General features: G+C 41.3%; 1 protein-coding gene across 1 annotated transcript in view; it reads left to right on the plus strand.

The window, feature by feature from the left end:
* PANK2 (pantothenate kinase 2) overlaps positions 1 to 24,530 on the plus strand; it is a 25,954-nt gene extending 1,424 nt beyond the window's left edge. Inside the window, exons 3-9 of the mRNA XM_004687369.2 lie at positions 3 to 127; positions 10,128 to 10,480; positions 14,023 to 14,276; positions 15,121 to 15,297; positions 18,144 to 18,267; positions 19,729 to 19,854; positions 23,995 to 24,530. Coding sequence (XP_004687426.2) covers positions 3 to 127; positions 10,128 to 10,480; positions 14,023 to 14,276; positions 15,121 to 15,297; positions 18,144 to 18,267; positions 19,729 to 19,854; positions 23,995 to 24,045 — 1,210 coding nt within the window. The 3' untranslated portion in view covers positions 24,046 to 24,530. The remainder of the gene's footprint in view (positions 1 to 2; positions 128 to 10,127; positions 10,481 to 14,022; positions 14,277 to 15,120; positions 15,298 to 18,143; positions 18,268 to 19,728; positions 19,855 to 23,994) is intronic.
* Positions 24,531 to 24,832: the final 302 nt, after the last annotated feature.

The following is a 24,832-nucleotide window of genomic DNA, read 5'->3' on the forward strand; positions in this document are numbered from 1 at the left end:
GCGTCGGCGCCCGCCGCCGGGGCCTCGGCTTCGGGGGAGGGCGTTAGGCGGGACCGGCCAGGCTCCTACAGCGGCGCTACTTCGGCCTCCCGCCATCGCGTCGAAAGCCGCAGGAAGAAGCGGCCGCGTAAGTGCCCGGCGGGGCGCCCCGCTCGCCCTGCCCCCTTTCCGCCCCGACCGCCGTTTTTCCCGCGCGCCGCGCGGGGACACTGCCCCCGCACGGTGGTCTCAGGTTGGTGCGTGGGCTGGCTCCTGGCTGGAGGCCTCGGGTCTTCCAAGCGCGGCGGCTTCGGGGGTCGGGCCCCGCCGGACCGGGCCCCTCGCGCCCCGTGGTCTGCGCCTCTGGATTGTCGGGGTGGAGGGCTTTTCCTCCCCTCTCCTAAGCTCCTCGAACATTCTTTGCCTGCACGTCACATGGTTTTATCCTCTGGAAGGCTGCTTTTGACTCATTTCCACTGCCTCGCCCCTCCCCCAATCCTTTGACTCCCAAATGTCTGTCTCCCCTGGGTTTTCGGAGAGCTGCTCTCCGAGACGTTAGATCCTTTTAAATCTGGCATTTGGGTTTGCTGGAAAAATGGATAACTGCCCCCTAAGTTGCTGCAGGCTTAGGACTGGATGCCATGTTGTGTACAATAAGCTTTGGCTGGTTTTCTTATAACTCGGGTCACTTCTCACTCACCTGTCCCCACACTCACGCTCTTTTCCCTACAGTAAGCTGATGCCATTCAAAACTAGTTTCCTGTACATTCAGGCCTTTTCGTTTGCATTTCGAAATATTTCAAAAACATTTCTCTGAATCTTACCTTGGTAGAGTTGTACACGCTCTTACCAGAATTGGGTTCCCTATTTTATTATTGGTTTCTTTTTCTGCACTGTGATTTCGTCCAGTTATTTTCTCCACTTCACACGGCTTCAATTTAGATCCTTTCTTGCAGCCATGCTACTGCTGAAAGTATCCACTGTCTTGCTATTCTGATGTGAGCTTCAAATACAGTGACATTTTACATATGCTTATTTCCCCTACCCCCTTCCTGTAGTTGACAGATTCCTATTTCAGGAACTCAGCTTGCTTTAGATGCAGATTTTTGAGAGGGAGGGAAAGTGGCAGGATGAGTCCTTACTGGAGTCTTGTACCCTAGCGCAACCACCCGGCTGCTTTACTCTTGTTTTCTGTGGTCTGGATGGTTACATATTAAATGTCACCCTATTGTTAGGAAAAGTTTGGGAGTTTCAATTCTTTTGTTTTTCCTCTTTTGGAACAACTTGGAGAACATAATCTTCTTGCAGCAAGTACCTTTTTTTTTTTGAAAAAGACTTGTTTTAAGGACTGCAAAAACCGTTCCTTTATGATTTTGTACATCACTGGAAATGGATGTAAATTCCAAAGATTCAGCAAAGAAGAACTAAAACTATGTATCCGATAGTGGCCACTGGACATCGGATTCTAACTAGTATTGTGTTCAGGGGTTAGAAACAGTCAGACACTGTTTCTGAACTTTTTTTTTAAAGATTAATTTTATGCATACAAGAGCTGGAGTGTAGGCCAGACAGGCTGTGTGTATGTGTGTATTCACAAGAGACCGAGTGGGGAGCAGAACAGGGCAGATCTACTGAAACATTGCTGAGGGGGGCAGTGGGTGAGGCAAGAGATCTGTCAGGCCATGTGGGTCTGGCCAGGGATTGAACTCATGTTGCAGGGACTGGCAGTAGCTTGACAGTACTCAGACTTAGCCCCTTCTTACTGAGCTTTCAGTAACTTATTACCCCTTACTACTCTGAGGTGGTAGCATTCCATCTTATGGATGAAAAAACTAGTGTATTTGCCCAGTGTCATATCACTTATGAACGGTGGAATAGAAATGTGAACTCAGTAATTCTGGCTTTTGCGTTCAAGGCTGCCTTAAGTGAAAATTTCTAGATACTGTGGGAATGCTTCCAATTTTTGAGCATAAAAATGACCTGAAGAGTTTAAAAAAAATGTACATTGTAGGTCCAAATCTTACTAAATCAATATGGAGAGAGATCTAAGAACCTGCATTTTAAGCACTCATTCACATACAAGTGATGTAAAAGACACTCTGAAAAATATTGGTTTAGGTTGTGTTGGAAAGATACATAAAGTGGTTCTGAAACTTCTTTTAAGGAACTAAAGGTCATGAAAAATAATTTCAGTAATGAGACCTGCTGAAGAAATAAGCAAGATACTGTTTTTTCCCCCTTTCCTATCTGCTCTTTCTGAACTGTGAGGAATGTACCTGTGAGATGGGGAGGGTGTATTTACTGCTAAGCCCTCCAAGAATATACTTTTTTTTTTTTTAGAAAAATTGAGTAAATATTAAATTTGTTTGTATTTCTATCTAGGAGAGTTGGGTCTGAGGTAGTGCCACCTTACTTTTGATGTTAGAAAACCTACCTCACACTACTAAGCAATAAAGGTAGGAAATTGCCTTTTGAAACTCACATAGCGGTCCAGGTCATTCTACGAATTTGTCTGGGCTCTGGTTATAGTCAGGTTCAATTTCTGTCCCTTAGAGCACTGTGATCTCCAGACCTGTCTCCATCTCAGACTTCATGCAGCACAGTTACTAGGGATGTTCTTCCATAGTTTTAGATTCTAAGTGGAGTGTGGCACAGGGCTGAGAAATGTCAAGTAGGGATGCCTTTAAAAGGATGGAAACAAAGATGCTAATGATAGCAACTTAGTTATTATTACTTGCCAAACATTTTATACTGGTTTCCTTGAACTCACAGGCTGTTTTGACTGTTCATTTGAAAGAGTGATGATGTTCCTTGGGTTTAAGTTTAGGTTGTGGGCATTTTCCAGGTCATAGTTCAGTGTATCTTTGTCATCAGCACTGTTGTTTCTCAACTGATTGTCAGCAAGACTGAAAGGATGTGAAGGCCATCCTACTTTTCTAAAACATAGCTTAAAGTGTGCTTTCTAAAAGGACACCATCTTGCAGTTTTAAACAATCTGTTAGGTTTTATAATTCTCAAATGTAGAATTAAATACAGTCGTCTGGTTTTATGTATTTTAAATTATGTAGTTCTCAAGTTAAAGCTATTTTGAGAATAAGAATAATTATTAAGGCTTACATCTTAATCTGGGGCCGAGGATTGCTGCCTAGCCAGTCTGGGACTGGGTTTTGTAGTATTTTGGGACCACGTGCGGTCTGGTAAAAGTGGATTTCATAATGTCGGAAAAAGTGAGGAGTTCATAAACCATGTATTCCTTCTTGGAGGATGTTTTAGTTGTTGTGACCTATTCTGACACAGACATTATGCTAAAGATGATTTTGCATGCATACTCTATATGAGGAGAGTCTATATCCTTTCTAGAATTATGTTCTAAGTTTAAACTATCTGAGTACTTTAGAGATTTTAATGTCAGGAAATAGTACTTGGAGCTGCAAGTAGAGTGAAGTATCTGTGAAGACTAATGGCAAGACTCATTATTAAGAAGTGATAAATTTCCTACGAGGATATATGACAGTGTAGCAAGATTTCCTTTTTTCTCTGACATTCCCTATCAGAAATACTGTATATTGAGAAATAGTTGGAATGCTTATTTCAGTATTCATTATATTATAAAACATGACTTAACATTCTATACTTGAGAATTAACATCTTATAGGAATCTAAGCTCTTTTGGACAGACTGCAAGTTTAGAAGTAACAAGTGTATGGCTGAGACCATTTCCTTAGCCATTACCAGAGAACTTGGGTCTAATGGACCTATGCCCCTCAATTCTACATTGTACAGGCTAACAGGAGCCCAGAAACAGAGACTTAACATCATGTGAACTGAGCTATTCTCTTAAGACTCCTTATTTTTCCATATACTTTAATCTTATTTAAAGAATGGGGAGTTATTAAACTGCTTTTAAATCTTACTTTCTTATTAACCTAAGCATGTTTTCTGTGCTCTTAGGTTTATACACATACCTGTTAAAAGAAACTTGTTAAAAGTCTTTTGGAAATCTGGGTTTGAGTTCGAATTCTGCCTCCTTTTGACTTTGGCCTCTTTTGCACATCAGTTTTGCATATTCTGTAAAATGGTATGATTATAGGACTTGTCTTGTATGGTTACTTGTAAATGTTAAATAAGTGTATGCACTAAAATGCCTTCTGTAGTGCTTGATTAGTAAATTATCATTTGAAACATAGTAGTAATATACTGAAACATACAATGTTGGTTTTTTTTTTTTTAATATAAGGAAATAAGAGTATTGATTTGCTTTAAGCCTTACAAAATTTTCCTTTGGTCGTACAAAATAAGTCCAAAATTCCATATTCCTATCTTGCTGATGTGGTTTTTTTTGTTTGTTTCTGAAGTGCTGTTGTAGCTCTTTGCTTATCCATGGGGTTGGCGTCATCCTAAAGCAGGTAGTTTGACTCTCCTTCCTTTAATCATATCTAGCACTGTTGGTTTTTGTAACAGTGAAGTTGCAACTAGAATAGTGTCCTAGTTGCTAGGGACAGCCTTTCCATAATCCAGGTTGATTTGTACTTGTCCCTGGGAATGGACTTCTGTTGGTCCGAAGCATTCAGGATGCCCTGAGGCCGAGGTGCTTGCTGCTGAGGATTCAACCACAGTATTCTCTTTAGAATTGCACGGACACTTGTAGATTCATTAAAATTGACATTTTAATTTTTTTTTGCCTGGAGCAGGATATGTCTTCCTGTACACCATTTAATAGTGACCATACATATTTAATTTCTGAACATTTTATGACTTGTTATACTGCTGTACATGACATGACATTTTTTTTCCATGTCATTTTGTTGGGTTTTGCTAGTTTTGTAGGAAAAGCTGTTGATTCTTGAATCCAAATACCTTCTTAAAATTTTTTATTCCTTCTGTTTAATTCTTAATTTTTATAATCCATTGAGAGAGAGATTCATGGTTTTTCTCCTTCAGTTTTATGTAAGCAGTTTCATTAATTGTAATTTCTAATGTGAAAAACATCCTTACATTCCTGAGAAAACTCCCTGTTGACCTATGAGTGAATTAGCAGGCACCCAATCCATGGTTGGATTCTGTTGTTTAACAATTTAATGTTTATACATTACCTCTTTTTTTGGGTCCTCCCATAACTTTGATATAAGGTTAAAGTGACTTGGGGAGTATTTCTAGATTTTTCCGTATCATAAATCTTCTTAAAAGTTTACCTGAAAGCCACTAGAGCCTGGCAGTGTTTTGTTATTGTTTGGGTGGGCACATCTTTAACCTTTATACAGTCTTTCAGTCCTTTTGATTTCTGTGTTTTCTGTCTTCTCCTTGAGCTCCTTTTTGTATTCTATTTGTAGTTCATCCTTTCTTTAGTGTATGTCTTCAACTTGTGATACCATATACTATTGATTTACTTGCACAATGCTTGATTGTGTATGCTTTCATCCTTTATTTCTTTAAAACAATTGTTCTCTGTTTCAGGATATCCTTAGCAGAAATTTGTTTTAGTGACATTTTCAAAACCTGATTTTATTGATTCAGCTCTCCTGTGGCTTTGTTCAGTGATGTTTTCCTAATTTTATTTATATCTTGTTTTTATCTTTAATTCGTTTATTTTGGGTCTGATATGTTTTTTCTAGCATTTCAAATTCTATGTGACATTGCCTTGTATTGAGGCTTTCTTCATTTGAATACATTTGGTAAACATTTAATGCCAGAGGTTTCCTTGAGTAAAAACTTTTTTTTAAAGATTTTTTTTTTATTAATACATACAAGAACTGGGGTACAGGTCCATAGGTGCAGTGTGTGTGTGTGTGTGTGTGGGAGGATTCATCAGAAACAGTGGGGAACAGAACAGTCAGATTGACTGAAATACACTGCCAAGGGGCGCAGTGGACAAGACAGGAGTAGTCTGCTGTGCCATGTGGCTACTTCCCTGGCCAGGGATCGAACTTGTTGCAGCTGCCAGTAGCTTGGAGAAAGGGGCACCACTGAACTCCCAAACCTGCCTGCTCTAAATAGGTTCTGCCATCCACCACATCAAAATAAAATATATGACTTTAACGAAAAGGGACTTTAATACAGTAAATAGACAATATGGATCACAAAGAATATAACTTCTAAATCAAACACACCTGAAGTGACCCATCCCCTCGTGGGCAAAAGTCCACCCAAAAGGGACTGGCCCAAAGCAAGGCCTGAAAGCCGCCACAAGACTGAATCACCTTCTGGCCGGGGCCCATAGGAAAGGGTCCGAAATGGCCAGACAAGCCTGGGAGGACGAGAGCCAAACCCAAATCAAGATAAATGCTGCCATAGTCGACCTCCCCGCGGGTCTCTCACCCACATCTCTTTCAACCAGTCCAGGGCCAAGAAACAAGCATGGCTTCTCCATCACATGCTCGCTGCTCCATGTGGCTTCCTCAGGTCTCCTCTGGCTCTCCACCCTGCTTCCTACTTTTTCTCTTCTCAGCTCCACCCTCCTTCTGGGTGGGGCAGGGAACCTGGAACTTACCCTTTTCCTAGGGACCACTCTGTACAGTAGAGCTCTGCTTAACACCTTTTGCCACCAGGGAGACGCTCCTTGAGTAAAATCTATTGGGATTGTGGAGTTTTTCATTTAAAATAAATTTTGTTTGGGTTTCCTCTTTATCAAAAGATGTCACAAATTTACAGTTTGTAAATTGTTAGGATTTACAAATTCCTAGTTGGATTTATTTCTTTTATGTCTGTTGGGTTATTTATCATTTTGAGATAATAGGGAAAGTGGATGTTCTTTGAAATTTGAAATTCTTTAAATCAGTGCTTGACTTTTGAGAATGGTTTATGGGTACTTGAAAGTATATTTGTTTTTGATGCAAACTTTGTGTTAAATGGAGCCACCTTACCTGTGATAAACCTGTGTATTCCTTTATTTTTGTGTGTGTGTACCTTTCTGAGGCTTGTGTTATTTTCAAACTGATTTGTACATTTCTCAATTTCTTGCTTTTGATATTTTTTGAAGCATGTGTAGGATCCTATCAATCATAACTATGCACATGAAAAAATTTCATTTTGTCCCCTATTAATGATTCATTATTTGAAATGTTTAATCTGCTAGTATTGTTTGCTTCCTGTTAATGTTAGCTTGATATTTTGGAGTTAGCATTGTCCAGGCATTTATTTTGCTTACCCAAATTCACCTATATAAACTAGTTAAAAAATGGTGCTAGTGAGTCCACCCCCTGATTTGGTCTGTGAACATAGAATTGCAAGTGGGGGTAGCATAGAAGTCGTGACATCTGATTTCTTTGGTCAATCACTGTTTGCAGGACACCTCACAATGGAACATAATAGCCTCTGTTAAATGCAGTGTTAGTCCCGAAACATAATGTTTGACTTTTTATTATATAGTGGTTCCTAAATATGAGCCAATTGCTGTTGGTTTCCAAGGATCTGCTTAAGATTTTGATGTGAGTGCTTTTGACTGCATGCTGTTTCATCTCAAAGTATCCAACTCTTACTTGTGTTGGGACTCTGTTGTGTTTTGCCACTTAACTTTAGTCTACCTTGTTTTAGATTTTTTTTTTTTAATAAAAGCATATAGTTGAGGGCCTCCCTGCTGGTGACTCAGGGGTGAAAGACAGTGCTATGACGCTGTCACCATCCACTGGGGCTCAGATTCAGTCCCTGGCAGAACTTCTGGCTAGCCAGGGAGCTGACCCACATGGCACAGCAGACCTTCTGTCTTGCCTGCTCACTGCTCCCTCAGCAGTGGATTTTGGTACATCTGCCTGTACTGTGCTCCATTCTGTCTCTGGTAAATCCTCTTATTCCTCCGCACCTCTGGCCTATATCCTAGGTTTTGTATGCATAAATAAATAAATAAATAAATATTTAAAACCATATCATTGCATTTCTTTTCCATTCTAGAAGAGAAATTTGATCTGTTTATGATTTACTAATATGTTTGCAGTGATTCCTATCAGTTCTTCTTTTGTATTTGCCATACTTTTTCCCTTGTGTTTGAACTGATGTGTTTTTTCCCTCCCTAGTTATTTGAAGGTCATATGCTCTGTTCTGGTGCTGCCTTAAATTTTACAGCATCACTTTTCTATTGTTTGGAATTAATCAGAATCTCATTCCCCGACAAGATAGAGCTGCTGCTTGCTTTCACTTCCCTCTCCATTCTCTTCCCTCTTTGACTTCCTATGTTGAAATATGTAAGTATTTTAGTTTCATAGTGCTTATTTTTTCTAAAATTCAGCATGTATTGCTTCTTTTGCTTATTCTTATAGATTATATCTTCACTAATGCTGTTAAAATTATATTTTAATTATAAAATTAATTTTTTTGCACTTATTAATTACTTTAGAGAAGGTCTTTGAATAGTAAATTTCTTGTGCACTACCACTTGAAAGTTGGTTTAACTGGCTATGAATTTTAAATCTTTTTCCTTACAACTTTAGAAGCCAGTGCTCCATTGTCTTCTAGCATCAGTGTCACTGATGCAAAGTCTAAATTTACCTTTATTTCTTTGTAGGAATTCACTTTTTTCCTTTGGAAGTCTTTCTTTGGGATATCCTGAAATTTCTGACTCTATTACTCCACTATTTGTGTTTTCTAGAGTTTTATGTATGTGGAATCACATAGCATGCTCATAGCCTTGTTAACTTTTTGTGCAAACCTCTTTTTACTCAGCCTGTTTAGAGGTTCATCTCTGTTAAACTAAGTGTGTAGTAAGTAGTTTATCTCATTTTTGGGGGATTTTGAAAGTGTTTTCCCTCCACAACTAGTAAGTTAACATTGATTTAATTCATAGACTGTATGTAGATTTTGCCAGTTGGACCTATAAATGCTTGTGTTTAATATATCTGTAAACACAATGTATGTAGTTCTCTGTAGTTTTGTCATCTGTGAATTCTTACAGCCACAGTTGATGATCATTTATTAATTTGATTTATTTCCCCCCTGTGGTAGCTTACTCATTTTTCATGGATGAGATTTTACCTTTGAGAATATTTATGGTTGAATCATTGAAAATATTCTAAGCCTACTGTTTGTTCCTGCAATTCTCTCTTCAGATGTTTAACTTCCCATTTTCACTGTTTGATTGTCCTTTTTGGTGATTATAGTTTGTAAAGCAAATATCCCTGGTTCGAGGATGTTGCTCTCCTGTTAGTGGATGTGGTTTGTGTGTACCAGTCTGTCAGGATGAATTGTGGGAGACAGGTTGGATATATGGTTGATTGTGGGGTTTCCCATTCTTGGAAAACCAGCTACCCTGGTGCTGTCCTCATTTTTGTACACAGCTGCCCATGCTTTTTGAACACTACCCTCTGTGGGTTGGAGGTGGGCCTTGGCTCTTTGTCCAGGGAAGTGGCTAGCCTGTTGGGTTATGCCAAATGCATTTCCTCAGCAGATGCTGACTGCACCAAGCCTGCTGTCACCCCATGGCACCCACCTCTGCTTACAGCTTGGATGGAGCATTTCTCTTCTCCCCCACCTTCGTAGCTACCCCTAATTATTACAGTATTCTTTTGAGGGTTTTGGGCAGTTACTGTCTCTTTCAGACTAATTCTGCCACATCTTGTTTCCTAGAGTGACTTTAGAAAATGTCAACAAATCTATAATCTGCAGGCATGTCCAAGGCAGGCATTTCCAGGATTTCCAGTGGGAAGGGACGATACGAATGTCTCTGCACTCTGTCTTGATCTCATCTCTTGAAACTATTTTTTGGAAGAGAATTGTTGAACATTTATAAACTTTGATGTGTCTATTCCATTGAAGTCCTTTGAAAAACTTTGTTTTTAAGACCTAAGGGTTTTGCGGGTTTGGGAGAGAAATTGACCACTGGAGTGTCTGTTACATAGGGTTGGGAATTTCTTCTACCCTTATTTTGAGAACTAAACCAGAGCTTAGGGAATGATCAATATTCTCCCCTCTCAAGCTAAGGGGGAGGGTGAAAATTTGTTTTGGTTGGTTCAAAATTCTGATATTTTTCTTTTTGACTTTTCTAACATTTCAAAGTTGTGCTTCTAAATCACGTGGAATCATTATTTTCCTAAAAGGCTTTTTGCTTATTAGCTAGAACTTGGAAGCGTTTAGGGTATGAAATAAATTGCTAATTGAGCAAGTGTAAATTTAGTTTTCAGGGAAAAAACTGTTTTGACTTTTTTTTTTTCTTCCACATTTAGTATTCCCATGGTTTGGCTTGGATATTGGTGGAACCTTGGTCAAGCTGGTTTATTTTGAACCCAAAGACATCACTGCTGAAGAAGAAGAAGAAGAAGTAGAAAGTCTTAAAAGCATTCGGAAGTACCTGACCTCTAACGTGGCTTACGGGTCCACGGGTATTCGGGACGTGCACCTGGAGCTGAAGGACCTGACTCTGTGTGGACGCAAAGGCAATCTGCACTTTATACGCTTTCCCACTCATGACATGCCTGCTTTTATTCAGATGGGCAGAGATAAAAACTTCTCAAGTCTCCACACTGTCTTTTGTGCCACTGGAGGTGGAGCGTACAAATTTGAGCAGGATTTCCTCACAGTATGCATTTTTTAGCTTATATACAATTTATGATAATTCAACTGTTAAAAATATTAAGTAGCAAGTGATGGAATCATTTCCATTTGTAATGGAACTTGAATTCTCTTGAGTCAGATTAAATGTAAATAGTGTTAGGGAGGGCCTGACCATCTGGAGGTTGTATATTTACTTTTTGCTCAGTTCAGATCAGTTCAGATGAGTTGATGAGAATCGAACCACTAAAAGTGAGCACCTTTTTTTAGTCTGTGCTAAGCAGAGTGTGGAAGTACCTATCAGGATGGACTTTGTTAAATCTTGAACAAAAGATATTGAAAAACAAGGGGACAAAATGTCATTTCATGTCAGAATACTGTGCCAGTCTCATATCAGTCCTCTTGTTCCCTCAGTTGTTTCTTGCTTAGTATAATAATTAGATAAGGAACTTGGGTCAGAGAAGTGTTCTTAGGCCGTAGGACAGTGGTGATGACTGCCAGCACAGCCCAGAGTGTCCTGTGCTGCTGCACATTTGTTAACTGGAACCCTGCATCTCACCTGACCCTGGGAGATGTGCCATTGGCACTTGATTTTGTTTTTCTTCAGTGAATATGATCAGGCGTTGAGGCTAGGTCCTTTGAAGGGCATGGGGGAGAACTCACAAGTGAATTGACCAAGGCAGACCTTCAGTGTGTGAGGTAGATTTAACATCTCTTCTATGACCATTCTTAATGCCACCAAATGAGAATATTATTTCTGAGAGTCTTCCTGTCCCTTATGTGTCATTGTGGGGTTTGTGACCATGTTCTCATTCTCAGTCCTCCTTATTTTGCCCTCTAGCTGATTATAATCTTAATACAGAATCAGTTTTACTTTTGAAACAAGGTTTTTATGGTTGTCGCTTAAACTTCTTTTGGTGGTTGGTTTTCAGTGGTTTTTCTGCCTGTATGGTCAGGGGAAGGGGGCAGAAGGAGAGTTAGGTCCCTCCTTTGTGGAACCTCACAGTGACTGGATCATAACTGAGAGGTAAAGGAAAAGCCCTTTTTCCCAGGACACTAGAACTTTTCTTTGGAACATACTTAGACACCATTCAGGTTGTTTCCAGAGGTTGTGTGGTAATGGTAGGGGTGGGTGCAGTGTGGAATTTGTACCGTAGGTACTGGTACTTAAGACTGCTACGCTTTTTCGTCTCAGCATTATCCTTGAAAATTGCTTGAGAATGAAATACCTATCAAATGCTGCTTGTGCATTAGGAGAGACGAATACTTAATCAACGGCAGTGAAATATTTAAAATACTGAGTTTATTCTCTTTAAGTATTATTTACTAGGTATGTAAGTAATTCAGCTGGTGTCCATTAGAAGTTGTAGGACTTAGAAATAAAAATATTGGCACTTGAGGGCCCTCCCTGGTGGCACAACTGGTTAAAGCACAACACTGTGAAGCTATCTGCAGCCACTGCAGCCTCCTGGCCAGTGGGGGTGACCCACATGGTGCAGCAGACCTCTCCAGTCTTGCCCACTGTTCCCCTCAGCAGTGTATTTCAGTGAGGCTGCCTGTTCTGCTTCCCACTCTGTCTCTCTCACCCCCACACCTCTGGCCTGTGTCCCAGTTTTTGTGTGCATAAATAAATTTTTGAAAAAAGGAAAATGTTGGCACTTGAGATTTCAAGTGTTGGGAAGTTGAGATTGAACTCGTGACCTGAGGCATGAGCAGATGAAATAAGGATAGTGATGAATGCTTCAAGGGTTTGGGTTTGGTACGAAGACTTAATCTTCTTAGTTGGGGTTATTTAGAGATTGAATGCAGTTAGCTGTTGACTTCTGTCTTCATGGCAGATCAGAATAAACAGAATGAATATAATCAAGTAAGAATTTAGTGGGGGAGAATTTGCCAGTACTAGTCTTGGTTGAAAAGTGTTAAGTTGCTATGGGGCATCTTTACATTTATTACCTATATTGAATATACATACAAATATTCAAATGATGTAGAGGTTCATAGAGTAAAATGTGGATGTTTCTTTATGCCATTTCTAAAGTTACCTTGTTAATGAAAAGTGTTTTTTTTTTTTTAAGATTTATTTATTTATACATACAGAATTGGGGTACAGACCAGAGGTGCAGGGGTGGTGAGGGGATTCACCAGAGACAGAGTGGGAAGCAGAACAGGCAGATTGACAAAAGTACACTGCTGAGGGGAGCAGCAGGGAGACAGGAGAGGTCTGCTGAGCCATGTTGGTCAGCTCCCTGGATGGGGATCGAACTCATGCTGAAGTGGCTGTGGCTAGCTTTGTAGTGCTGTGCTTTAACCCGTTGCACCACCAGGGAGGGCTCAGGTTTATCTTTTTATATGACTGTGACACAGACATGTGCATATAAATTTGGTTTTAAAGCAAGGCAATTTGAATATTTATCTTTTGGTAGTTGAGCCAGGCAAGTCTTTATTAGAGACACTCCAGCCTGCAGGAGCCATTGCAGGGGGATGAGGATATAACCTGACTCCAATTTAAAAATTTTATAGTGTTTCTCAACCCTTTTTTTTTTTTTTTTGATTAACAATGTTTCTTAGATCTCTTCCTGCTGCAGTTCTTAATTGAAGGAAGACCCCCTTCATTTTTTTTTTTTCAAGATTTATTTATTTGTGCATACAGAACTGGGGTATAGGCCAGAGACTCAGGGGGTGGCGAAAGACTTCACCAGAGACAGAGAGGGGAGCACCAGAGACAGAGAGGGGAGCAGAACAGGCAGATCGACGAAGCACACTGCTGAGGGGAGCAGCGGGAGGGTCAGGAGAGGTCTGCCACACCATGTGGTCACCTCCGGGGCAGGAGGGAATTGAACTCATGCGGTAGTGGTTTCAGCTTCTTAGTGCAGTGCTTTAACCCGCTGGGCTACCAGGGAGGGCCGACCCCCTTCATTTTTAAGTGTGATACAGTGTTTCAGAATATGAATAACTTAGTTACTTCTTATTTAAGTGGAATTAAATTGGATAACAGTGTTTTAAATTTTGGTACTGCTGAAAATTCTCTCTCTACCAGAGAATGTAATTAGTTTGAGAGAGAGAGAGAAATTTTACCCTCTAGTCAGACATTTTCAGACTTCTGGCTTCAGGTTATTAAAGAGTAAAGTGTGACTTACTTTGATACTGCTCTCGGCCTCATGACGTGGTCTTTGGAAAGCAGATGTCAGAGTCCTTGTGGCTCTGCCTGCTGCCAGATGCTTGAGTGCTCGAGTCCTTTGGAATTCTGAAGTCCTGTTTTCTGCCGACAGGGCTGTGGTCTTACCTGTGCTCCTTCCTGCCTTACGGTCTCTGCAGAGAGACATCTTGTTCTTTGCTTGCATGTTTGGCACATCTCTCCGGCAGCTGAGTGGTTTGTAGTTTTCCGAAGCAGGAGCCTGCTTCGTCACTCGTCCCTTGTTTGTCGCCTCCGGGTCTGCTCTGGAGAGCATGTGCAGATAATACATGCTTGTGTGCACTTTTATGGTTTGTTTAATGAAGAGAATGCATTATTGTTGTTTTGTATATGAATGGCTGATTAAAAAGTCTGAATGCTTTTTTATTTCATTACAGATAGGTGATCTTCAGCTTTGTAAACTTGATGAACTAGATTGCTTAATAAAAGGAATCTTATACATTGACTCAGTTGGATTCAATGGACGGTCACAGTGCTATTACTTTGAAAATCCTGCTGATTCTGAGAAATGTCAGAAATTACCATTTGACTTGAAAAATCCATACCCTCTACTTCTGGTGAACATTGGTTCTGGGGTTAGCATCTTAGCAGTATACTCCAAAGATAATTACAAGCGAGTCACAGGTACCAGGTAGGTCCTTTAATAAAGGTCATTGTTCATTCTTGATATCATAATGGGTTAAAGCTGAGTTTTTAACTGTTGCATATACGTATACTTTCAAGAACATGTTACATGAAAGATGAACATTTTTCTGGGATTATACAAATACTGTTGTTTCTTATTAGAAATTCTGATTGCATGACCGGCTTTAGTCTCACTTGCTCAAGCTTTCACTACCGTATTTTAAAACCATATCTGATCAGTGGACTCCAGAGTTCATACTCCCTTACCTTAGGTAATATATTTTGTGCACAGACCATAAAGCAGACCGTAGCTACCAGCTAGTGTCATTAAGAAGGTGAGGGAAGATACTGACTTTTAGATAGCCATAGAGTTGCAGCATGTACACATAGTCCTGAGGATGTTCTAGATCCAGAAGTTGGGGTGCTGAGTAGTGGAAAAATGATTGGGATAGGCGACTCAGAAAAGGGAGAATTCGGTGGCAGCTGAGACTGAGTATGTTTGCTTTAAGGATCAGAGATCACTTTAGGAAACTCAATGTGCTGGGGAAGATTGAGTTTAAGAGGTGTGAATTAAAGAATGAAAGGAGTCATTTTGGTGGGAGGGAAACATTTGTGGAGGTGTTTGGGTGCTTGCGTGAGGATTCCTGGGCGCATTCACATGGGAAAGGAAGGCAGGGGCTCAGTTCCATGAATATGCATCTTCAGAATGTATGTAAAGCACATAATTTTTTCCCCCAACCGACTTGTTTCCTTTGGTGGTACCTCATGATTGGATTGGAGCAATGAGTGAGGCGGGAACTATTCTTATTTTTAAATATGTCATAATACCTTTGTTGTTTGTTTTTAATCAGTCTTGGAGGAGGAACTTTTTTTGGTCTCTGCTGTCTTCTTACTGGCTGTACCACTTTTGAAGAAGCTCTTGAAATGGCATCTCGTGGAGATAGCACTAAAGTGGACAAACTAGTGCGAGACATTTATGGAGGGGACTATGAGAGGTTTGGACTGCCAGGCTGGGCGGTGGCTTCGAGGTAAGGGGCATGTGCAGTCTTAAGAAACACAAGACAAACAGGGCTCCGTGGTCGCCTAGGGGCGAGTCTCAGTGCTGTCACCACTGCAGCCTGAGCTTTGTCCTTGGCCAGGGCGCCGGCCCCTCTGTCTGTCTCACTGCTCCCCTCAGCAGTGTATGTCAGTAGATCTGCCTGTTCTCCCACTCTTTCTGCACCTCTGCTCTGCACCCCAGTTCTTTTCTGCATAAGTAAATAAATAAAAAAAAGTAAGACTAATATACTTAAATCTGAATATATCTTATTCCTTTTAAATAGCTTAAAGCTTAAATTTCTTTTAGCTGTCGTCACCTGTTTCAGAGTGTACCATTTAATGGTTTCTAAATTACATATACAGTTGTGCACTCATTACTACAATCCAGTTTCAGAACATTTTTATCATTCCATAAAAAAACTTTATCTGTTGGCTGTTTCTCCCCATCCCCTCACCTATAGTTCTTGGGAAATGCTAATATATTTTCTGTCTATGGATTAGCTTATTCTGTGTACTTCATAGAAATGGTATACAATAGATGATTTTTGTGATAGACTTCTTAGCATATTTTCAAGGCTCATCCATGTTGTATCATGTCAGTATATTTTTTTATTGTTGATTACTGTGTCATTGTATGGATATACAATACTGTATTTATCCATCTATCAGTTGGTAAACATTTGGGTTTTAGCTTTTCGGTTATTAAAAATAATCCTGTTAACATGACTCTTCATGTGACTATATCTTTAATTCTCTTGGCTATGTATGCCCAGAGAGGATTTGTTGAATTATGTGGCAATGCTGTTTAATCTTTTGAGAAACTGCCAGGCTGGTTCTTCAAGGGCCATACCATTTTATAACTTTCCCTCCCATCCCCCTCCATAGTGTATAACTATTTAAATTTTTCTGCATCATTGCCTACATTGTTACTATCTGCATTTTGATTGTAACTGACTTCATAGGTAAAGTGACTATTCTGGATTTTACTTGAATTTCTTATAACTAATGACATTGGACATCTTTTTATACACAAATTGGCTTGCTGTCTTTGGAAAAGTGTTTGCTAAAGTCTTGTTCATTCTTTAGTTGAATTACTTGCCTTGTTATTGTAAGAATTCTTACATGTTCTCTAAGTAAGTCCCTTGATCAGTTACAAACTTTGCACACATTTTCACTTCCTTTGCAGCTTAGAAAATTTTAACTTTCGATGAAGTTCGTCTTACCTAATTTTTAAACACTTGTGCTTTTGGGGTCATACATACATGTATCAAAAATCCTTGCTTATGGGCCTCCCTGGTGACATACAGGTTAAGTGTCAGCAATACAAGCTGTCAAGAGCCACAAGAATTTGATCCCCAGCAGGGAGCTAGCCCACATGGCACAGGAGACCTCTCCTGTCTCACCTGCTGCTCCCCTCAGCAGTGTATTTCAGTAGATCCACCTATTCTGCTCCCCATTCTGTCTCTGGTGAATCCTCTCACCCTCCATACCTCTTGCCTACACCTTAGTTCTTGTATACATAAATTAAAAAAAAAAGAAATCCTTGTGTAATTTGAGTTTATGAAGATGTATTTCTGTATTTTAATACTTCTAGGATTTTAGGCTTTACATTAGGCTTGTGATCCAGTTTGTATATTGATACACAGTGGTCTCTGCACCATTGTCCCAGCATCATTTAGCCCATTACATTCCCTTGGCCACGTTGTTGAAAATGCATTAACCGTCAGTATATGGTGTTATTTCTGCCCCATTGATCTGCATGTTTATCCGTGTCAGTGCTGCCCGCCTGCATTTGTTACTGCAGTTTGTACTATGTTTTGAAATTTGCAAGTTGAATCACTCAACTTGATCTTTTTCAAGATTGTTTTGGATAGTTTGGGTCCCTTGATTTTTTTCCATACAAACTTTAGGAGTAACTTGTCAGTGTTTGCAAAAAACAAGGCAGATGGGACTTTGACAAGAATCATAATGAGTCCATTGATCACTTTGGGGAGTGCTGTCATCTTCCTGTTCAGTTCTTCTGAGTCAAGAGGATGGGATGTCATTCCATTTATTTACATCTTTGCCGCTTGCTTCAATATTTCATAGTTTCCAGTGTACAAGCATTAGATTTTTTTCTTATACATTCCTAAGCATTTATTCTCTTAATGCTATTGTCGGTTTTCTTCATCTCATTTTCATATGGCTTAGAAACACAGTTTTTGTGTGTGTATTGTCAAATGGTTTTTAATAATTGTAAAGGCAATCAGTCATACGTGCTTTGCTGGTTTTAGACATTTTGTAAATGCTGTAGATTTCATTTTCTATGTTTGCAGCATGTACTTACTGATAATTACTTCCTTTTCTGTCTGATTGGTTGGGTTTGTGTTCTGCTCAATTACTGAAGTAGTTTAAGTACTTTTATCTTCAAGGCAAATCTGAAGCTCTTAAGCAGTTTACTCTGGCACTCAGCAATCTATACTTTATTTGCTCTGGTAAAACAGTCTAAACGTGACCATTCAGCTGAGTGCAGCCGCTATGCAGTGGAACATAAATTGCTAATAGAGGCACCTTCTGGAATTCCCTGGTTGAGTAGCAGCAGTGGTGCCTTTCAGGGTATCAAAGCTAGAGTTCATTGGAAACCACAGGGAACACCTTTTTCTCTTTCAGAATGCTTGAGGGTGCTGCTTGAAGCAGTATTTCTCTTTGAGCAGATGATCCATTTTGTAATTGATAGTTCAAAAAGTCAAATAATGTTGACCTAAAATAACCACTTTTATCATAGTAAAATAGTGATTGTATTCTTGGGGTCTGCGTTACCTTTGGCCTAGCAATGGAATTTTTTTCTCCATTACAGTTTTGGAAACATGATGAGCAAGGAGAAGCGAGAGGCGGTCAGCAAAGAGGACCTCGCCAGAGCGACGTTGATCACCATCACCAACAACATCGGCTCTATAGCAAGAATGTGTGCCCTTAATGAAGTAAGGGCACATGCATTTCTGTACTTGCTCTGAGGAAAACACAGAACTTAACTGAGTGGGCTCCAACTTGTGTACCCCTGTCTTCTTCAGAATTCTACAGTTTGTTCCTGCACGTAGTATGGGTAGTTTGATTATTACAGTTCTAACTCTTCACACATAATGTAATCTTGATTTTTTCCCCCTGTCTGTTAGAGATAAATACTATCTAGAAGTAGAGAAAGTGGTAAGGTAACTGTTCCAGGTGGCGGTGTTGGATCATGTTGCTGAGTCTGTTCTCCAGGCTCATGGTGGAACAGTAAGGCCTCTTGGGCGGAAATCCAGGGGAAGCCACTATGCTGGAGCAGACCGAGGGCCGAGGACCGGCCGCCTGCCCTCCGCTGACTGCAGCCGCGCTGTCTTTGTGCTTTCAGCTTCTTTACAGTGCTGCCTTGTAGCATTCAGGTCAAGCAGCATTGTACAGGGCTATGAAAGCACCGAGAATGGCCGTCCCTGGGCTTCCCGGGGGTGCGGCTTCATGGCTTGTTCCTGCTTACGCATTTCTGTTTAAAAGCTTCTTTTACAGACAAGTTCCTTAAGAATTTAAAAAGGTATAATATGTCTTGTTTTTAATTAAAAATACACTGTATCAGTCATGTAATTAAAAAAATCACTTATGAATCTGGATACTTTTTATTGCATGTTCCCTCTTGTTCTTAGGTGTTTTAAGATAGTTTGTGTGGATATCCTTTTGTATTTTTAATTTAAATATTAATTTTATGACTATATATTTGATCAGGTTCCTTTTACATCAGAAGTCATTTACCTAGAGCTGGGTGGGCATTTGGTCGCTTGCCACGGGCAGCTCTGAGTCCAGCATCTGAGAGTGAGACTACTCCTTGGTGGGTTCTGTTCTGGATAGGAGCCTCCCTGAGGAGTGCGTCTCTGTCGCAGGAACACGACCCTCATGTGGATCTTGATATGTGTGCTCAGGGTGTTAGCCCCGGGCTGTGCTAGTTTAGATCCTTAGCCACGAGTGTGTGAATGAGTGGATGTTTTATCATAATTTGACTAACATTGGGGCAGGAATTTCATTGTTTTGCTAACTTTTAATACATCTGAATTTTTTTCTTTGATCACTTAAGGGAGGTTGAGGTTTTTCTGTTATTTTTACTATAATTTGCCTACTTATGTCATTTCCATTATCTTATTTTTTTCTTATCTCTAAAACTTTTAACAGTACTGATTTGTCATATTCCATACAGATGTTTTTCCTACTCTTTTTTTTCTCAAGTGACATTTTCCAGTTGGTCCAATGTTAGTGGGGATCAGATTTAAGTAACTCTGAACTAAGTAAATTATTTACATTTTTTTTATCAGCAGCCACACTACTGCTAAAAACTATGCAAATGGTGCTCTGTTTTATGTAGCTTTTGTGAACAGAAATTAAGATGAACACTAATTGCTTGTTTTTGATGTGCTCAGAACATTAACCAGGTGGTATTTGTTGGAAACTTCTTGAGAATAAATACGATCGCCATGCGGCTTTTGGCGTACGCTTTGGATTACTGGTCCAAGGGGCAGTTGAAAGCACTTTTTTCGGAACATGAGGTAAGCACACTTAATTCTTGTGCTGTGTTACACATGTAAAGGGCATGTGGCTCACACTGCTTGGGAACTTGAAGTAGTGTGTGAAATGGCACTTCTGTAGGTTTTTGTAATTACGGGATGAGGGGTTTGAACATTCTAAGCTGTTTCTTAACCTGATTTAATGCAGGGCAGGTTTTTGGTTAATTCTGAGCTTAGATTTTTTTTTTGTTTTTTTAATTTATTCATACAGAACTGGGGCAGTGAGAGGCTTCACTATAGACAGAGTGGGGAGCAGAACAGGCAGATCGACGAAGTACACTGCTGAGGGGAGCAGTGGGTGGGCTAGGAGAGGTCTGCTGCGCCATGTGGGTCACCTCTGGGGCCGGGGATCAAACTGGCACTGATGTGACTGCAGCCAGATTGCAGTGCTGTGTCCTAACCCTTTGCGCCACCAGGGAGGGCCCTGAGCTTAAACATTTTAAAGAAAAAAGGTATTGATGAACATTCACCTATATTTCTGGTACAGGTTATTTTCTGAACCATACATTACATTGTTATCATTGAGTACTTTGTAAATGTGTTTTACTTTTGAGTTCTGTTTTTTTCTAATATTTTTACATATGTATACAAAAACTTTGGGGTACAGGCCAGCGGTGCAAGGGGTGAGAAGATTCACCAGAGACAGAGAGAGGAGCAGAACAGGCAGGTCTAGTGAAATACGCTGCTAAGGAGAGCAGTGGGCGGGTCAGGAGAGGTCTGCTGTGCCTTGTGGGTCAGCTCCCTGGCCAGGGATTGAACTTGAGCCTTGGCTGCTAATAGATTCACAGTGCTGCATTTTAACCACTTGTACCACCTGGGAGGGGCCCTTCTATGTCAGTTTTTATGTGCTCTCACTTCATAAGCCACTTATTTATGATGTTTGTTCTAAAAACAAATAGATAAGTGAAAAACACCCCAGGACCAGACAGGCCAGAAGTGACAAAATGGGGAAGGATCATTAATTGCTCAGCCTGATACCCTGTTTTGGGTATTTTGCCTTAAAATTGTTGGGTTAAAAAGTAGAACCAGCTCTGTGGATGGGAAGGACTCTCTTCTAGTTCTTGGGCAGTTACTGGATTTCAGATAGCGTTATCGTGAACATTTTTTTCAAGAATTGTATGTGTACAGCTACTTTTAATAGTGCTTTATGAATTGACAGAAATGAAAGCAGAATTTGAAGTTGTTGGAAATAGAGATCCTTTTTCATTGTAATTGTTTCACGTTTTTAATATTTTACCTTTTAACTTGCTCTTAAGTTCATAGCTAAAATCCAAAGTGCAAAATTTGGCATGTAAAAAATGTAAAGATTTAAGTGACCTAACTTTCCTTCTAATGTTACAGTAACAAGTTGGCACCAAGTTATCTAAGTTTTTTATGCCTTTTATGTACTTCTTGCCTTTTGTGACCTTTGATCTGTTTTAGTTTGCTTTATATATTAGAATAAAAAGAAACCCTGCTTAATGTTACCTTAGTTGAACTTCCTATAGCCAGATGTCTATTTCTTAATGAACTAGGCAGAATGTGGAGGTTAGTTTTCTTAAGTTACGTTTTTAAAAGCATCATATAATAATATAATATGAACCCTTTATGAACTTTTGTTTTTACATTTTCCCTGTTTTATTGGGGCATATATCACGATGGTTTGCTTTACATCTTGTGAAATGACCACAATAGGTTCATCTCATATCCCTCTTTTCAATAGAAAGAAAAGGGTAAAAAGATTCACTCTGGGAGGTGCAGGGATTAAGTCTCAGGGATTAAGTCTTAACTGTGGGGTTCTCTGCATCCACTGCAGCACAAGTTCAATCCCCGGCCAGGGAGCCGACCCACATGGTGCAGCAGACCTCTCCTGTCCTGCCTGCTGCTCCCCTCCGCGGTGGATTTCAGTAGATCCGCCTGTTCTGCTCCCCGCTCTGTCTCTGGTCTGCTCCCCACTCTGTCTCTGGTGAATCCTCTCCTCACATCTCTGGCCCAGGTTCTTGGGGTATGCATAAATAAATGACTATTAAAAGAAAAGGGAAAAATAGAAACATTTTCTTGTGATGAGATCTCTTAGGTTTTACTCTCGCAGCTTTCCCAGGGGGCATCTGACCCAGCAGTGGTCCCCACGCTGTGCACACAGCCCTGCGCTAGCCTGTGCCTCCTGCCCGCCTCCCCGCACTCCTGCTGCTTGGCATCTTGCCGTCCTGCTGCCGAGGGCGGCATCTGCTCTCTGGCTAGCGGTGCTGCCCGTGTCTGTTTCCCTTTGCATTCAGACTCTGACTCTTGTGTCGCTTCTGTACTTGTGGAGCTTCGTCAGCTCTGCTTCTTGAAATGTTCTGCTCTCACACTGAGGTTGTTTTAACTGCTGTTGTGAACATTTTGAATAGATTCTTAAGTATTTTTTATCCTTTACTGTTCTCATTAACTGCTTGCACCAGCCTCTTTTACTTGTATAGGTTCTGGGTCTTCAGTGAAACTCGATAGTGGTTAACTTTCTCTCTCTTGTTGTAAAAATAAAACACAGATACAGAGAGCCACATGCAGCACAATGCGCAGCTTCCTGTAAGATGCACGCTCTTGAGTCTTCCTCTGGTTGTGACTAGGGAGCCCTGAGCACTGCTCGGCTGTGTTGCTGCTGCAGCTCCTGCCCCCGTCATATTTGATGCATTGGCTGCCTTCTTAAAAACAAAAACAAATGGTGGGCCTCCCTGGTGGGCAGGGGCTGAAGTCAGGACGCTGTCAAGCTGTCGCCAGCCCTTCTGGCCCGGGAGCTGGCCCACATGGCGCAGCAGACTCTCCTGACCCGCCTGATGCCCCCCTCAGCAGTGTGTTTCAGTAGATCCACCTGTTCTGCTCTCCACTCTCTGTGTCTCCTCTTACCCCCCTGTACCTCTGGCCTGCACCCAGTTCTTGTATGCATACATCAATAGAAATCTTTAAATAAATAAGGCTGGGGGAAAAAAAATAAAACCTAAGTGGAGGGGCAGGTTTCTGTTTCTCTATGTGGTCATGTGTCTTAGCAGCCTTTCTCAGAAAACGGACTTACATTTGAGAGACTTTCAGTATATTCCTAACCTACCAGCAAGTCTGTGGCTCTCCCCACATTCCTTTTCTGTCATCTCGCTGCCTTAAAGCACCGTACTCACTGGTCTCATCTCTTGGAGACTGGTTGAATTCTGTGTAGTTCCTCTGACTCCTGCACACTTTTTCTGAGAGTGGGTTTTGTTTCACTTTCTTTCATGGTCTCTTAATTTCTTTTGTTACTGGTTTATCATGTCTTGGTTGCAGCTGGCCAAGGCTGCTTGACTCCGGCCTGTACTTGACATTCAGCTGCAGCTTCTCTGTCTCCTGCTTCTGCCCTCCCTTCAGGTATTCTTGCTGTTGGGCTCCTTTCTGCATGCTGTGAGGGTGGCTGTCCATGCCTCTGCCTCCTGCCGCTCCCAGGACACCGCAGCTGCTACTCTGCTCCAGTCCAGACATCCCGGTCGCTGCCTGGCGCGGTGGCTTGGCTGCCTGGGCACCTTGGCCCTTGCACCTTCTGTGTAGAGACCCTTTTTGCTCTGTCCATCTCTTCTGCGTTCCTTTCTCAGGGATGGCATCACCCTTCGGGGGGAACCTCCAGGGGTCCCCCTTTGCTTTCAGCTCCATCCTGCTCCCTTCCCCTCCTTTACAGCCTGTACAGCCCAAGCACTGGCCAGTCAGGCCCTGATTCTGTGACCAGCCCTCTGTCGCTGCTGCTGCTGCCTTGCACTTCTAGCGCCACCCCCCCCTTCACCCCTTCGATATCTGGAAATGGCTCCAGGCACGTTAGTTCCTCCCTCCTAACAGGACAGCTGGGGTACCACCTTCCCAGAGGTAACTGAGCTGCTGGCCTCACAGCTCCGAGCCCTCCCTGCAGGCTTTGGCTGAAGTGTCGGTGTCTGGTACATCCAGCTCCCCCCACACCCCCACCCTGGGGCTCCTCAGAGCTGCTCTGCTCTGCTCTCACCTTGGCCTTGGACTCAGCAAAATGGGTGCTCAGGAAGTGGGTGTGAGGAGGTAAAGCCAGTACTGCCTTTAACACTTGTGATAATGTAAGTCAGTTCAAGGAATATGGCTCTAATTTTTGGTGGTTTTTTGATTTTGTTTTTTTTCCCCCAGGGTTATTTTGGAGCCGTTGGAGCACTCCTTGAACTGTTGAAGATCCCCTGATCTGTACCTGGGGAGGGGTCTTGGAATCTTCCACTCTGGGATCTCTGGACTTTTGTTTTTTAAGAGACTTAACTCAGTTTTATGATGTGTACTACCTGAATCAAAGCAAGAGAGGACAAGTGTTTTTCTAAGTTATCAAGATCACTCCTTAAAAATGTCAGTCTAACGTAGTGACTGATAACACGTGTCTAAAGAAGCGGACATGTTCATGGCAGTGAGGATATGCTGTGTAAGATGCTGTTCAGTGTATCCTCGCTAAACATGCTGCGTATTCCTGCAAGTTAGCTTTACTGGAGCCACTTCAGGGGAGAGCTGTTCAGTGTTCGGCTGGCCGGTTTTGTGTCCTATTTGACTTGGCTGAATGTAAAGCAAGCTACTGTGTTAAGATCACAACGTTGTCGCTGGCCGTGGAGGTCATCCAAGTACTCGCTCTGGTGTGCATGGACCCTTCGTGTGAACACATTGAAAAATATGTTTTATTTCAAGGTTCTGCAAATTTACTTAATTGGGCAGGTTAGGTGTGTACCTAGAATTTGGATAAGCAACTTTTTGCAAGGCCTTTCAGGTCTCTTTACATTGCAAGACCTGGGGAGGTCTATTAATAAAGATAGGCCTTCTCCTGGCAGTTGCCTCCTGCTGGGGGGCCGTTCTTGATCTGACAGAAGTGGGTCCTCTAGCAGAAGAAAAACATGGTGTAGAGGACTAAAAACTCAGACACACAGGGCCACGGGAACCCGCATCTACTGAGAGACCTGGGGGGAATCTGGATATTCTCTCAGGCGGATGG

Source organism: Condylura cristata, unplaced genomic scaffold (genome assembly GCF_000260355.1).
Source record: "Condylura cristata isolate star-nosed mole 26May11 unplaced genomic scaffold, ConCri1.0 scaffold00022, whole genome shotgun sequence".
Lineage (NCBI taxonomy): Eukaryota > Metazoa > Chordata > Mammalia > Eulipotyphla > Talpidae > Condylura > Condylura cristata.